A 16,891-nucleotide genomic window follows, 5' to 3' on the forward strand; every position below is an offset into this window, starting at 1 on the left:
AAAGCAAGCTAGTAATTAAATTTGAATTAGCATGCTTCTACTTTTATGGGTGTAATAGGTCTCTGCTTTGGCCAGGTAGTAAAGCGGTTTGAATAATGAAAGCTAGTAGAGAGAAACTGGTACATATTCACTTATTATTTGTTGTTTTCATAAGATTTATAAAAGGTGTTTTGTTTTGAAGGAAGAAGTATCAAGACTGGCCAGTAATACTAATGTAGTATTGAAATAATTACAGTGACGCTTCAGAGGTAAGTACTGCCTTTAATTTACATGTTGCATGACCCACTTTGAACATTGACCAGAGAGTAGTAGACGCCTTTTTCAGCCAGGAGCTGCTGATGAGTCCCTTGCTCTATGACCTTGCCATTCTGGATCACGGCAATCTTGTCAGCGTTCTGGATGGTGGACAGGCGGTGAGCTATCACGATGCAGGTGCGACCTTCCCTGGCTTTATCCAGCGCTTCCTGGACAATCTGCGCAATGAACAAACCAAAAGGTGAATTACTCAGTTGTAGTAATTAAACTGCTGTAGTGAGAGAAAGGGAGTATCTGTGGGTTTAGCTTCTTGTTTTAGATTTAGTCTGTATTGGCAAGTAGTCAAAACTGTTATAACTGACAATATAGTGACAGCTAAGACAACAAGGTGCCACCAAGCACGTTATTGATATGCATGGTGGGAGAAGAAGAGAAAAGAGTCACAGATTGTTCAGGGAGGTTCTGACTGGATATAAGAAAACATTTACTGCAAGGATAGTTATGTATTGGAATAGAGACCCAAGAGAGCATGTTGAACCTCCTTGGAGGTTTTCAAGGACCTTCTTGGACACAGCACTAAGCCACCTGTTTTGAATTCAGTATAGACCCTTGTGTGAAGAAGAGGTTTGACCTCCAGAGATCCCTTCCATGACTGATTAATTATATACGGGAATTAAGTCAGCAGTTGGTTTCTGGCAGTATCCTCAAACTCTTCAGTTTCTGAAATTTGTTCCTCCTGGTTCAATTTTGACTACCATTTCCAATTGAAGCCTGAAGAATTCCAGGCAGAGAAATGCCTTCTTCACTGCTACTTCAATCTGCTTACTGCCATAAAGTTATGAAGAGAATGATATTTTGCGGGGAGAGGAGGAGTAGGACCTTTATATTTGTTTATTAGTAGTATACATATGCGATTTGCATAAAATAACATATTTCTAGCTTTGGTCTTTAATCTGTGGGAATTAAAACAATAATCACAATACAAATGTGTTTAGATTCCCCTCCCACCTCACAACCAAGTTACCTTTTCACTTTCTGTGTCCAAGGCAGATGTAGCTTCATCCAGTAGCAGAATTTGGGGGTTACGTATAAGAGCTCGGGCAATAGCAATGCGTTGTTTCTGACCACCAGAAAGCTGAGTTCCCTTGTCTCCTACGCGGGTATTGTATTTCTAGAAATAATACGTAAAGTTCAGTATATGAATGCAGATCAATCTCGAATTTATTCAAGCATATTGACCCTGCCAACAGTCATCTATAAACTGCATACTCCATGACAACATCCCTCTGAAACAAGATGACCAAAACAGCTATCCAGCACATATCTACAGATTGTTCGCTAGGAGACTTCTTAAAGCAATGACACCTGCAATGTTGGAAAGCAGCACTATTCTCAATCAGGAGATAAGACACCAGAAAGTCTATGACGGGATAAAACCTGACCTTAAACACTCCTAACCAGTTACTCTAAACCATACTTATTCATCCTGAAAAAATAGTAATGTATAAGATGTATCAGTTTAAGGGCAAATTATGTGCTTTATATAGACATAGATATTTATACACTATATCTATATATGTGTACTATGGCTTTGGACAGTTATATTTTTAACTTAGATATCTCAGGGCGGATTGGTCAAGCCTCTGGACAAACTCGTGTAGGTCATAGTCTGTGATATATTACATATTTTGTTGTAGAAAGCACCAAAATTTTATGAGACAGCATTATATATCACAAAATTTCTTTACACAGTTTTGGAAACGGCAGATCTTGATAAGAGTCATTAGAAACTAAAAATGATCTGCAAAAAAGTTTTCACTGCTGTATTTTTTTCAAGCAAAGCGAAAAGCAGCTTGGTGACTTGAAGTTAAGCTGCACATATACTACTTTATACAGCTTGCGATTAAGCTGGCAAACTCCTTGCTTTGGGAAGTTTTGGAAACTACAAATTGACATATGTTAAAAATTGATTTGTCAGACTTACAGAAGAAAAATCCATTGAAAACCATTAAATAATAAAACACGTGTTCTGTCTTAGGAAGTTCCCAAGTCATGGCTTATGTAAAGTTAGATAAAAATTCAGGGTAAATATGATTAAATGTTTAGCCTTTTGTATACTTATTTGTAGATATGTCTTGCTGGTAACTGTCTGGGACTAGAGTCTGTGCACAAGAGACCTTTCATCTGAAACAGAATATTCATTCTTACATGTGTTGGTAAGATGTATATGAAATACCTTCTTAGTCATTTTTGAATTGTAAGAATATTAGAAATGTAAATTCTGACTGTGTAACTGTAAGAAATATGTATGATCAATCTGATTTGCATAAGAATCTTTGTCAGTCTAGCTGCATCTTCTGCATATACTTAAGATAAAAAGGAGCTTAAAAAGAAATTTCTGACTTTCTTAAAAACAAACAAGAAAATAAATAACACACTTCCAGCTCTCAATTAGCTATAATTAAGTTTTTTGGTTGTTTTCCTGATATCTTAAATGTTCAGCTCTCCACCTGACAATGGAGTCTCCCAGAAAAAAAAAAAAAAAAAGGGAAAAAGTGTAGTAAATACGATTTTAAAATATAAGATCAAGGAATCTCAGGGAATTATTGCACCTCACGAAATCACAAATGGATGCAATTTTTCTCCACCACAGGTCCCCTCCAGTTCTGAGTAGGAGAAAAAAAATATAACTTACATCTGGCAGAGAGTCAATGAAGGAATGAATATTGGCTTCTTTTGCTGCCCTAACAATTTCCTCATGTGACACTTCCCGGCTGTTATCTCCATATGCGATGTTTTCAGCAATAGTGCAGTCAAACAGGATTGGCTCTTGGGAGACTATACCAATGTGAGATCTAAGCCACTGGATATTTACTGTCTTTGCATTTTTGTCATCAAACACCTGAGAAATCAAACATTTTAAATTTCAATCACATGGACATATGTGTATTTGAGACTTACTGCAAATTCTCACACACACACAAAAATTGTGCAATTGCAGCTCTTTCCTTATAGATACCAGACTGAGAGTCCACATAATTCCTCCCCCTCCTTGTCCTCAAGGTTCCAATTTTTCTAATAACTATTATATACAGGAGATGATAGTCCCTTCTGCTTTCTCAGTTCTTTTCTTTGCTTCAGGATTTTATCAGGATTTTGAAGACAGCAAATGATAGGAAATGCTGGGGCTGCTTCAAAGAACTTTGAATAAAGTTCTTTCATTTTTTTCTTCCATGGAAAAAACTCTCCTTTATTTTGCATATATATTCCCAATAAAGGAACAGATGGGCATTAGTATTCCATTAAAAAAAAAAATTCATTCATTCATTAATACATTTCTAAACTGAGTATGCATGCAATCCTAAATTTAATGGTGATGTGATGCCTAACAATGGACTAATTTACTGCTGGATTCTTGAAGATGTCATTTGCTGTGAGTTTTTTTTTTTTTTTTATTGACAACTCTGCGACACTTCTGCTAAATTTTGCTACTGAGTTATCATTGTCTGTTAGATAAACACCAACAGATTTTTTTTTTTTTTTAACTGAGTAGATCAGTTTCATAAATATACCATTCTTATCAATCTGACCACAAATGTGTCAGGAGACCCGGTATCTCTGAGCACATTAACATCAAAGAGAAGCTGGCAATAAGTGATACTGTTAAATGGAAAAGTAATTGAAAAGTTGCCATATGAGTAGTGCAGGAAACTAGAAAAATTTCAAATCAAAACTATTAAAAGCATTTATGAACATCTAGCACTTGGTAAGTGGTTATACTCTGAAAGATACTTATGACAAGTAAAAATGATGGTAAAAGTGATTTTCATCAATGTTCACTGTTTTAGGAAAGAACACAGATGGAAAATTCTATTACTATATTATACAGTAGTAGCTATACATATTTAATAACCTTTTAAGTGTTTTAACATAGTGCTTTAAAACCTTAGGTAATTCGTTCTGAATTCAAAGCATTATTTCCACTGCCATTATTAGGCTGTGGATTAGGCATATTTTTACCACACAGATTTTATTTCATTAATTCAATATAAAGTGGGTAATTGGGACTTTTTTCATTATATCACATCATCACATTTATACAAACGAACCCAACAGTGTCTTTAACATTAAAAATATTTTTAGAAGGACTCAAAATATCTGTTATACTTTATCACATCACATAAAATAAACACATCCTCACTTAACATATTGACATATTTTCACAAAAATACTTACAATTTCTCCACCGAGTGGATCATAAAATCTCTCAAGCAGCTGAACAACAGTGCTCTTTCCACATCCACTGCTACCAACAAGAGCAAGTGTTTGTCCTTTTTCTACTTTTAGATTCAAACCTTGGAGTACTTTGACCTCTGGTCGGTTTGGGTAGTTAAATGTCACATCTTTGATCCTTGTATTTCCCCCAAATGTTTCCTATAATTAAAACAGAATCACTGTTATATCTTCAAGAAAATTTTACAGATGGAAAATAATTTAAATAGAATTGTAGAAGTCATCTTTTTTTTCCACTGAAATCAGTAGGGTTTTGCGTTTGCTGCAATGCTGACTATAGCTCTGTGGTCTGAATCTTTATGAAAATATAAAATCAAAGTACAGCACTGAATTATTTTTGAAAATGCTTGTAATTCTGCTGGTTGAATTCCAGATGAGTTGTAACTTAAGACCAGATTTTCAAAACAAGTAACCTTTAAGACAGTGTGGGGTAATAACTGGTCTCACAATAGAGAACTTGGCCCATGTTGTGTTTGAGTAAAGTGTCAAGAATACACTGAGATAAGGAGGTAGTCAGAAGGAGAGGGAACATAAGTTTAAAAAAAAGTCCGTAGTGTCAATAAATAATATTGTCCATTACACATTGCTTACTTACAGGCTTCTCTCCTTCCTCACTGTAACTGTCTATTAAGGGTACTCTTTCAAATAGCACAAACAAGTGGGCTGCTGCTATCTTGGCTTTGGCATAGTCTGGCGCAAAAGAGCTGCTTTGTCCTAGTGCCATTGCACCAAATACAACAGCTGAAAACACTCTATAAAAGAAATCAGAAACAAAGATCAATAGACAATGGAGAAAGAAACAATGGAAATGGGACTGCAGTCAACTTTTTCTTTTACTGGAGAAAAAGGAGATTAAATTTAAAAAGAGTAAAGTAGTAACCATATTATTGCTTTAATTACTCATTTAGTTCCAGAAATTTGTTTTTATCCTCTTTTAATGAAGCGAAATAAGCAAGCTTCCATTCAAAATTCAGTGTTTTCTTTACTTATTAACACTGATTTTTTTAATTATTAATACTAGTTAGCTATTGAATCTCAACTGGGGCAAGGAGGAAAGTGGTCAATGAACAGCAAAATTGGTATAATTCTACTATTGCTGTGGTTTCCCTCTACAGTTCAATGACCCTTGGGAGTTAGTGATTTATTTTTAAAGTTTCAAGCCTGTAACAAGGTGACAATGTGCTTTGTAATACACTGTCACTGCATTTAAGTAAAGAGGAAGAAAAATCTGCCTATTTTCTCATAGCATAGGTTCTAGAGATCTTTATGTAGCAAACAAAAATCTTTGAACTGACAGAAAAATTACTGCAAAAGAGATACTTACAAAAACACACTTTTATACTCCATGTGTCCATTTGCCACTAGATAGGCACCAAACCGGAAACAGCCAGCATAGGTAAAAAACATCATTGCTTGGGAAAGGGCAAAACAAAATCCAAATATATGCGCCTTCTTCACAGAATTTCTGTAAGAAAGAATGCATATTTTCGTAAGAAAGTGCAATTGTACTGAAGTCTTAGTATGCAAAAAACAGTGAATTTACTTCAGATGATGCTGCCATGAATGAAACTGTACTCTTGCTTAAGTAGTGCAATCTCCCATTAGACTACGTCCAAGTTTGTTTTGTTTCCAGAATTTTATTTACTTCCAAGAACAGCTGGGAATATTGGTGCAAAAAGAGGTGACACCTTAGCTGCTATGTCTATTACCTTACCATCTCATAGTTTGAGTGTTAAAACACTTTACAGTTCATACCATTACTACTGCAACACATAAAAAAAAAAAAAAAGATCAGAATTGTTAGCTCACCTTCATCCAAAGTCAAGTTTTTGTGATGGCTTTTCTTTACTTGCAATTTTAGTTTAACTACATAACAAAGGTGTTGAACCTTTTGCAATATTATATACTTGTAAATCTGTTTCTTTTCAATTTAAGCAGTTAAAATTCCTCTCTCAAGTAAGATTAAGCCTGCAAGTATGGTGCAGAAATGAGATTTTGGATGATAAAACTATGCCTATAACTAACATAAGGCAGAGAGAAAATTTTTGGTTAATATGAATTTTTACCAGTTAAAAGAAATAAAAGATTTTAATTATATTGATACCATTCCTAGGTCTCAACTGTATGTTTCCTTCTGGCAAAAAGTAAATAAATAAATAAATAAAAATAAAAAAATATATAAAAAAAAGCAAAACAAAAAAACAGGAGCCAGATTCACAAGTATGCTTTTTTGATAGAGAGGCTGTTGTGACTTCTCCTCTATATAGCTGATTTGTGCATTCATCTGAGATCACAGAAGACCTAAGCTCAGTTTTTATAAAATACAAATGCTTTCACTAATCAGTGGTTAAATATGCACTGAAACTTTAACTGAAAAATACGTCCTGTTTCCTGAAGAAAAAGTTGACGATACTTAGTAGAACAACATTAAGATGAAAGTCTTGGAGAAATCCCATAAATGTCAAGCCTGAGAATGGTTAGGTACTGTCCTGCAATCTGTTGGATATAGGCTGAATATTTTCTTTCACAGGTTGCTAGATAAACCTCAATTATTATGGCAGGTGTATTAGAAACATCCCTTCTTGTTTGTCTCCTATCATATATGCTGTCATTTCCTTCACTTTTCTCATGGCTATCTGAGAATTAAACATTTCATCATTTCATTATAGAAAAAATAAAAGTTTAGCTGACAATATTTTTTTTTTTTCCATTTTAAGACTTTTTAATTTTATCTTAGTTCAAGGAGACTTTTTTTTTTTTTTTTTTCCAGTCACAAACCAGTAGGTAATTATTTAAAAGTTTTCAATCCTATTCAAACTTTCAGAAGTGGCTTAATGAAATACTCAATTTGCATAGAAAGATTTTAATTAAATACTTGAAACACCTTAGGTTGGAGGTTGGATTAGATGACTTCCAAAGTTTACATAAAACTAATTTTTTTTCAAACCAAGTGATATTTCTGTAGAAGATACCAATATTACCACAGAAAATTAATTAATCAAAGTACAAAAACTACTATGTTTTCTAGTGACTGCCTTTGTTAATAAAAAATATTCAAAATCTTGTCAGTAACTTTGAGGTGGGAATATACTAACTAAAACACACTAACAAAAATTGTTAGTATAAGTAAATATTTGTAATTTATTCTATAATTAAAATACAGTTGGCATTTTTTAGTTTAGTTCTTTCTTTTTATACCTGTATGGTACATGCAAATGTTCTCCATACATATATTCAAATTTTCTTTCTCTGGTCAAACTAACAACAGTTCGAATATTTTCTATGGCTTCTGTGGCAATCTGCAATAGAAACACAAATGTTTTAACTGGAAGTTAAGATCATGTTGCGGTTCTTTATTGTAACTTAATAAAAGTCTACTAGAATACAGTTTGATAATTTTTATAATTGTTATTAAAATCATTGACCTATGATATCAAAAGTAATTTTTTTATTTTTTATTTTTTACGTTGGTGAGATTTTCATATGATACTCTGATAAGATTTCTCTAGTGTTCTCCAAACAGGTAGTGAAACCTGCTGGACACCAGTGACAGTTATGGATATTAGATGAGAAAAATGGCAGTTTAGCATTCAACTTTGAGTCCACTAAATGTGGACTGTATTCTGAATGTCTGTGTTATTTATATGTCAAGGGCCTAACTTAGATCTCAGCAGTAAATATTTGATCTCATCAATAACATCTTCTTTAAACTTTCAGATTCTTCAGACTTGAGTCATTTGCACACACAAAGGTATCTAGAAACTTTTGAAGGCAATGGACACCTAGATGGGAGCAATTGAATCAAGGCTTTTATGTAATCTATTGCATCTATTTAGGTGCCCATAAAGTCTTCTTCAATGACCACACAGTGAGGCTAGAAGCCTGTATGGTCAATTCAGTCCATATGCATGTAGAAGAGGACAATTCTTAGAAACGGCCAATAGGAAACATCTGGAATAAACACATCCTAGACACCAGAGCTATTGCTCTATTTACCTCTGCTTGAAACACTGGGCTTGAGTCCATGACCCACATACTGCCTCCAGTGCAATGGTGTGTTGGGCATTCCAGGCAGCCTCAACTGCTATTGCTGAGAGGGCAAGGATTCTAACACATACTGTATTATATCTGACAATCCTATATGGATAGATGTCTTCAGTACCCTAATGCAGCTCAAATGGTGTTAAACACCTATATCTGGGTTCTATTCAGTTGCCCAACAGCCTCATTTCTAAGGATGGATTGGATGGTATGATAGGTAGCAGAGCTCTCTCATTAATGTAAATACCATACAAATTCACAGCAAGTGATTTTCAGCACTGAATTTCTATTTATGCTTGGGGTTTCCCCATAGGTGTAGTGAGGCCCCTGATTCTTTGCACCTCAGTATTTGAAACCATGGGGATTTTTTTTTTTCCCCTAACAGACTGATAATATTTTTAACATCTTAAAACTTCAAAGTTCTATAGTAACATTATTTTATATTGTAATTTTAGAAAGCATAGATATGCATTTATTCTATATATTACTGTTATTACATTTGCAGCATTATACGGCTCACATTTTTGATAAAGCTCTTTGAGAACCAGTGCTTTGAAACACTGTGTTTCTCTGGAGCTAGTTCCCTGAACCCCCTCCGTTTCCAGGTTGTGCCTAGAAGTCAGCAATGTTCTTGTTCTGTACAAAGATTTCTGAACAGAGGACTCATGCCAAAAGCAGGACAGAAGCTTCAGGGAGAAGCATAAGCACTTCTAAAAAGTTATTATACTGTAACAGAATGAAATTTTGTTCTGAAAAGTGATTCTGTATATTATGCCTCATAGGACACTGGATTTATCATATGTCACCATACAGTTCAGATGCCTGCAGTTTAAAACAGAAGAGCAAATAACCTCAGTACCCCACTACTTATATCTAACAAAAAAATACAAAATACAGACCTGGAAGCATTTTTTTTTTCCCACGAGCTATTACCAAAGATTTTAAAACTGTGGTACTGTTATCTTTGTTCTAAAATATAAGGATATAATTGTCTGATAGCCTCAGGATCTTATAGCTTGTGCCAGTGTTTGAAAATTTGCTATAAAATAAGTAATTTATTGATTTGAATGTAATACACAGTGCTAATGATATCAAAGAAGTGAAACAGAGTTTATTCTTCTTAGTTATATTGTCTCACCAAAACTCAAAGGAGTAGTCACGTAGTGTTCTTAGTAACAGAAGTTTAGCAAGATTTTTCAGAAAGCAAATTTTCCAGGTAGAACCCGGTTTTCACTGAAGAAGACTGATTTTATATATTCTTGTAATTGAACAAAATGCCTGTGGTCTAGTGCTTGCTTGTCCTGAGAGGGGAAACTCATACACTGCTAAGAAAACTAAGTATTTTCTCAAGCACTGCCAAAAATCATTAGTTTTTTGTAACACCTGTGCTAATGTTTTCACAGTCTGCTGAATTAGGAAATTCTATAATAAATATAGATAAATATAAAAACTATTTCAAGAAGTGTCAGTCTTTTTCCTGTCATATATTAAAACAAAAAAAAAATACTAAATAAATGCACAACAGTTAGAAAGAAGAAGCAGAATAAATGTAATTAGTTGAAAGGAAAGGAAATGCATTCTTTGGCTTATACTTAAAAGCCCATGGAAAGATCATTACACAGAACTTCCTGTTGACTTGGAAGGCAAAAACCGTTTCTTAACAACTTAACCTACAGACATGATGGAAGGAAATAAAATTAATTCAGTAAATAGGAGTTACTGGGGGGATTCAGATCCAGGTTAAGACACCTGTCTTTAAGTGTCTAAGCCACCAATGAATACCTATTCACATAGCCTCTTTCTCTAGGATCATTAATTGAAGTGGGTAGGAGCAAAATTCAGTTGCCCACATGTAGGTGTATTTTGCCATTAGAGATGCTCTAGGATACCCAAAACATTAGGGAAAGGTATAGTAGACATGACACAGAACACAGAGTAGACCCATACCCTTCTGAAATGGCAACCGGAGGCCTCTCAGATACCCTGGGATCTCCAATAAGTATACGGGGAACATTATACTACTAGCATGTCTGCAGACACATACATTTAATCTGAAGATTAATACCACTCCTTATGTGCATGTCCTTAGATAAATGACTCAACAACTTTTGAAAACAGTAAGACATATGAAGGAAGATTACAAAAGTTTTACCTTGAAGAAAGTAAATATCAGGGAAGTGATGAAATAGTTATTCTGTCCCAAAAGGATTTTTGGAATGAAGTGACATTAAATGCCTTCCTCTAATTTCTTAAACAAAAGTCTAGCCTTCCTGTTTTTCAACTCTCATCTTTCTCTTCCATTCAAGAAATAAATGAATGGCAGACAGATTCAGAAACCAGTGGATATACACATATTACCCCTGCAAACATTAGTAAGAGGAAAGAGAACAAAGAAAATAAAAAGAGCAGTATAATATATATAAAACAGATGATATGCCAAAAGAAGGATGCAAGAAAAGGGAAAAAAAGGAATGTCAAAATGAAGAGTGATGCAAAATAAGGAAAACAAGAGATGATTGGAACAGACAGGAAAAAGAATGTTCCTGAACAGTGCTTAGCACATTCTGGGGTTTATCAATTACAAAAATAACTATCAGTTAATTATATAAGTCTTCAATTATTATTGAAGAGCTGTTATGTTCTGTTGGCCCACTAGCGTAACTACAGAGTCTGGCCATCTCTGGAAGTTACATATTATGATATCTTCTGTATTTGGAAGCAATATATCCATTATCAGTGGCTTGGTAAACATGACTGATATTACACAAAAATAGACAAAATTCACTAGACCCACCTTTCCTGCAGCTTCCAGCTCTACTTTATCTTTTTTAGCATGCCCAGCCAACATCTTCATTTCGATCATTCCTGCCACTGCGATGACTGGCACCACCGCTAAAAGTAACAGGGTCAGCTGCCAGCCATAAATTAATGATATAATAATTCCAGTTCCCAGGTTAGCTATGTTTTGGGCAATTAATGCTAATCTGACACCAGTTGCCTAGGGAAAGAAAAAAGACATTTTTTGCTAAAATATCAACATCTTAGACCATGAAAACATTTACACCCATATCATTTCTGATTTTCCAAGAAATATTTAGAAATTCTTAATGCAGTTTTGCAATTTTTTGACATGGGAATTTCTTAAATTATTTTGTAAAATATTATCTGGTTCACAATTATTTTTTCCTCTCCCCATATTCTGATTACTTAAATTTTCACTGCAATTTCTAAAGTCAGCTTATGAAGCTAAACAGACTTTAAGCATGTCAGACATTTATATTTACAGCTAAACATTAAAATCTGTCACATTTCACAGATCATGAAGACAGCTTATATAACATAACACAGAGACCAATGAAGAAGAAAATTAAATGTTTAATTGATATCGTGCAAATAATATCAGAGATAAAACAGAACTCTTCACTTCAGAAAAAAAGCACGTAACGTCATCTAGCCAGAAAGGAAAAAAAAGATAGTCTTGTAATTTAAGCATGTACGCACAATTCATTCAGTGCTCTTCAGCATAGGATTATAGATTTCTGAAAGTCCACAAATTAATTCTAAAGAATCTCCAAGTTTATTGCTATTATGTCTATTTATTTTTTTTAATATATATAAGGAATCTGTACAATTAAAAAAATTGGAGGTCTGACATAAACTGAACAACAAACTTATATGAATATCTTGCGTAAAGCGATTCCTGGTGAATTTGCTTAATAATGAAGATCACAATACAGCACAGTATCCTGATAGTAATCCTGAAAGAAGGTTTGCTCCGATATTTTTTGTAACCATATATTACTTACATTGTTGTAAAACACATCAGTGCATTCTATACCAGCTATCATATAACCATTAATAGCAGATTTTTTTTGTTGTCAAATTCAAGACTGTTAACCAACCAGTCAAATCCCTGCTCCAACTTTACTATGTACTAAATCAAATATGAAAAATTCCAAACCAAAATTTTACTTACTCCTTTCACTTGTGAGGCATCATTAGCAAGTCTTGTAGTTAACGCTCCAGTGCTGTTTTTAGAATCATCAAACCAGGCCATGTCCTACAATAAGAAGCATTTTTCTTAGGACCAGATTTTGTGTATTTAATGTAAGCCTGAAAGTAAAACTGAGACCTAGCTAATTCAGTGTTAGAAGACTATGTATGTCTGTCTGGTGCATCATTTCTGCATATTTAAGTATAAATCCTTCATTGTACAATCAATATGCTAGAAACAAGCGTATACTTGTGGATGATCTGATGTGTATTCTGCCATTGCTGAGAGGGAAGGAGAGCCACCTGTGGAATTCCCAAAACCAAAATAGGCCCTCCCTGAGAGCTATTGAAACTGCATCTTCCAGGGGGAGATAACTCTTAAGTCACATTCCTTCACAACTGCAAAGCTCTTTGGGGATGGATTAAATGGAAAGTATTTTAAAAGTAAAAACTCCTGATCCATTGTTTTGTTTCTCCCATATTGAAACTCTGTCTGATCTAAGCCATTTGATCGGGGATTAGTTACACAGCTTATAACATTCACTGTGAGACCAAACATTTGATTTATACCGTAGTTATAGAATGACTGGGGAGAAAGGGCACCAAGAAAGCAGAGCAAGCATCTGAACACATGGATTTTGGCTGGTGTTAATGTTAAGCCATAACGACTTGGCTGTGAGTCTGAGGCTTTGCAAGGAGTACATAAAAAGACTCTTAAATCAATATAAGAACTTTCTTTACAGATACTTTACTGAACCCCATGTAACTAACAATATTGGTTTCAAAACTTGAAAAAAAAATCTTCTTTGTAGACAAGTCATAATATGGTAGAATAAAGTAGAATACAGATATTCTAGAGATATACAACTAATTATTATTAAAATACTGCAAATTAGAATATTTTTGTCTTTACCTGTCTTTAAAAAGTCTTTAAAGACTGTCTTTACCTGTCTAAGCATTGCTTTAAATGCAATGAATCGAAGCCTCATTGTAAGAATTTCTCCAGCTTTGCCAAATGTGAAACCCTGTTTGAGAAGAATTATAATATACAATTAGCATACAATTAGATTGTATTTATTCAATAAATATTTTAGATACATTGTCTCTACAATATCAAAATACAAATTACTGCAGTTATGATCACACAAAACACAAAATGAGGTTTAACATTCATAAAATCCAATTGGTTCACAGTACAGATGTTCAATTATTATATTTCTCAGTGAAATAAACCAGCCTAGCAGTATTTCCCAGCACTGCTATACCAGCATGCTTCAAGAAAAAGACCACTAATGAACCTTTTGACTGCATTTTTATCAGGTTAACCTAAGTCAGATTTAAACAGGTGGCCTTTAGTTTAAAGACTTCATAGGGAAATCCGGGTTCACTGAGGTCAATGACAGATTTCCCATTGACTCCAATGGAATTATGGTTTCTTTCCTGGGATCCTAATACAACCTGACATCGGTAGTATCAGTAGTAATATGTAACTAATGTTTTATAATGAATTGAATATATGTTTAACTAATAATATCAATCAATTTAACAAGATAAACAAAGAAATATGCTGGTTAAAATTTTGGAAGATACACTCTTCCTGCATTTTTGTTAGGATTATCAATGTTTATAATTATCTTTGTTTTGCTCATTAACAAATTTATGTGAATAAAAATATCTGCATTTGTGAAATTTAATACTTTTAAAAGTCAAAACACAGATGCAACTGTACTATATAATACTAAGAAAAAATAGTTATGGCATATGCTGATCAACAAATATTTCTCAGTTAAGTTTGATCATTGGCATAGGTGTGCTCCTATACTGTCAGTAAATTTGCACAACAGTGTAACTTAGAAAAAATAACAAAAGAACATCACGGAATGGGCACTATATTAGGAGATTATAAGAATGTTTTAAATATTTTTTTTCATTCTTATTAATTTGGTGGTGTCATCTCTCAATCAACTCTTCCCACTCATATTTAACGTTCGTAAGTCTATGAGGCCAGATGGGATTCACCTCAGAGGGCTGAAGGAACTAGCAGACATTATAGCTGGACTGTCAAGAATTTACCGAAGTTCGGGGCGGTCCTTGTTGGCTGGAAACTAGCCATTTACAAAAGGGGAATTACCAAAAGGAAATCTACAAAAAGGTAATTAAAGAAAACTTAGGAAACTACAGTCCTGTTAGTCTAACCTCAGTCCTTGGAAAAGTTATAGAGAAGATTGTCCTGGGATATACTGAAGGCCATTTAAAGAACAAAGCTATTATCAGGCATAGTCAACATGGGTTCATCTAGGGAAAGTCCTGCCTTAGTAATTTGATCGCCTTCTATTATAAGGTCACCTGCTTGGTAGACAAATGGAAGGGATTGGATGTAATCTTTCTGGATTTCAGTAAGGCCTTTGATAGGATCCCTCACAGCATCCTTCTGCAGAAATTGTCGATAAAGAGGTTCATGCTGTGCTGGGTGATGAACTGGTTTGACATTGGAGCTCAAAGGGTTGTAGTGAATGGGGCTACCTCTGCCTGGTGGACACGAGCAGTGTTTCACAGGGCTCAGTTCTAGGGACAGTCCTTTTCAACATTTTTGTCAGTGATCTGGATGCAGGAGTGGAATGCATCCTCAGCAAGTTTGCTGATGACACTAAACTGGCAGGTGCTGTTTACTCCCTGGAGGGATGAGAGGCCTTGCAGAGGGATCTAGACAGACTGGAGCACTGGGCAGTCATCAGTGGCATGGAATTCAACAAGGGTAAATGCCGGGTGCTGCAGCTGGGACGGAGCGATGCCAGGCCCAGGCCCAGGGTGGGCGACGAGTGGCTGGGGAGCAGCTCAGCAGAAAGGGACCTGGGGGTGCCGGTGACAGCAGGCACAGCGTGAGCCAGCAGCGTGCCCTGGCAGCCAGGAGGGCAAATCCCATTTTGGGGTGCCCTGAGCACAGCACAGCCAGCCGGCCAGAAGAGGTGATCCTCCTGCTGCACTGAGCGTGGTGCAGCCCCACCTCGACTGCTGTGTGTGGGTCTGGGCTCCACCACAGAAAAGCATGTTCAGGGCCCTGACAGCGCCTAGAGTGGGGCACAGGCTGCAAGAGGGCTGGAAGGGCTGTCCTGTGAGGTGAGGCTGGGGACACCTGGGCTGTCTGGTGTGGAGAAGAGGAGGCCGAGAGGCGGCCTCATGGCTCTGGGCAGCCTCCTGAGGAGGGGAGGTGCAGAGGGAGGTGCCGGCCTCTGCTCCTTGGTTGTGATGGACATGCACCATCAGAAGTTCAGACTAGATATACATTTATGCTGCTCTTCCAAGTAAACTTTATCATCTCACTGTGGAGAATCATTTAATTGATAAAATTATACAAAATTAAACATATCCAGAAATTATAGTGCAACATATTATAATAAGGCTAAAAATATAGTAATATAAATTTATATGATAAATATAACAAATCTAGAACAATTATAATAAAGCTAAAATAATAGTACATACCTGAAAAAAGAAAGTAAAAAAGGAAATGATCCCAAGTGCTAAAAACAGCAGTGAATATAAGTTGCTCTTTTCTCTCAAAACCTTCTCATTAGTTTCTGAAAAAATCTATAAAATAATATTTAAAATATCATTTTTTTAAACAACTAATAATCTAAAATACTCCGATACTTCTCATAAGTATTTTTGATATTCATTTATATACATTAAAAAATTGAGTATATATTGCAAATTATTGTAGGTGTCAGAAGAAAAATTCAATTTGTAACAAGATTTTTAGGATTTTGTAAACTTACATAGTTCTTAAGATTTTTTGTAATAGTGCTTCATCCACTCCTCAGTTTCATAATTCAGTGATTCTTTAAGACCTAGGTTTCTTAGAAATAAGTTTTATGGGCCATATAGATTTTTATATACTTTATTTGAACTTACCCCTATAATTTCTGAAAATATGACTGAAAACGCGGGTTGTAAAGCTCCATTGATAATTGCACAGATAGTTCCAGCTACAAAGTATGGCCACTCAGTTTTGTTCAACCTCATAATTTTCAGAAATGAAGCTGGAGGTAATTCTTCATCCTAAAGAATGGTTAGGAAAAAAATATATATGTGCTTGGAGAAATATGACAAAAAGAACAATTAATAGCTGATTTCCTACTCCCAGGATACATTCAGGAAAAACTGAAACATATACTTTTTAATAACAAATAATTAACTCATTAAACATTTATTTTTATAATCTTTATATTACGAAGAAAGAGCTGTTAAAACATATCTGTGATTCTTGTCATAACATCTTAGCTTAATCATGTAATTTTTATTGATCAAT

At 34.9% G+C, this 16,891-nt stretch overlaps 1 protein-coding gene across 1 annotated transcript in view; it reads right to left on the bottom strand.

The window, feature by feature from the left end:
• Window positions 1-266: 266 nt before the first annotated feature.
• LOC118247478 (ATP-dependent translocase ABCB1-like) overlaps window positions 267-16,891 on the bottom strand; it is a 35,692-nt gene continuing 19,067 nt past the window's right edge. Inside the window, exons 16-27 of the mRNA XM_050709042.1 lie at window positions 16,495-16,641; window positions 16,066-16,170; window positions 13,530-13,607; window positions 12,566-12,649; window positions 11,384-11,587; window positions 7,747-7,847; window positions 5,873-6,013; window positions 5,144-5,300; window positions 4,492-4,689; window positions 2,951-3,157; window positions 1,280-1,426; window positions 267-473 (exon numbers count right to left, since the gene is read on the bottom strand). Coding sequence (XP_050564999.1) covers window positions 267-473; window positions 1,280-1,426; window positions 2,951-3,157; window positions 4,492-4,689; window positions 5,144-5,300; window positions 5,873-6,013; window positions 7,747-7,847; window positions 11,384-11,587; window positions 12,566-12,649; window positions 13,530-13,607; window positions 16,066-16,170; window positions 16,495-16,641 — 1,776 coding nt within the window. The remainder of the gene's footprint in view (window positions 474-1,279; window positions 1,427-2,950; window positions 3,158-4,491; window positions 4,690-5,143; window positions 5,301-5,872; window positions 6,014-7,746; window positions 7,848-11,383; window positions 11,588-12,565; window positions 12,650-13,529; window positions 13,608-16,065; window positions 16,171-16,494; window positions 16,642-16,891) is intronic.

This window comes from Cygnus atratus, chromosome 2 (genome assembly GCF_013377495.2).
Source record: "Cygnus atratus isolate AKBS03 ecotype Queensland, Australia chromosome 2, CAtr_DNAZoo_HiC_assembly, whole genome shotgun sequence".
Lineage (NCBI taxonomy): Eukaryota > Metazoa > Chordata > Aves > Anseriformes > Anatidae > Cygnus > Cygnus atratus.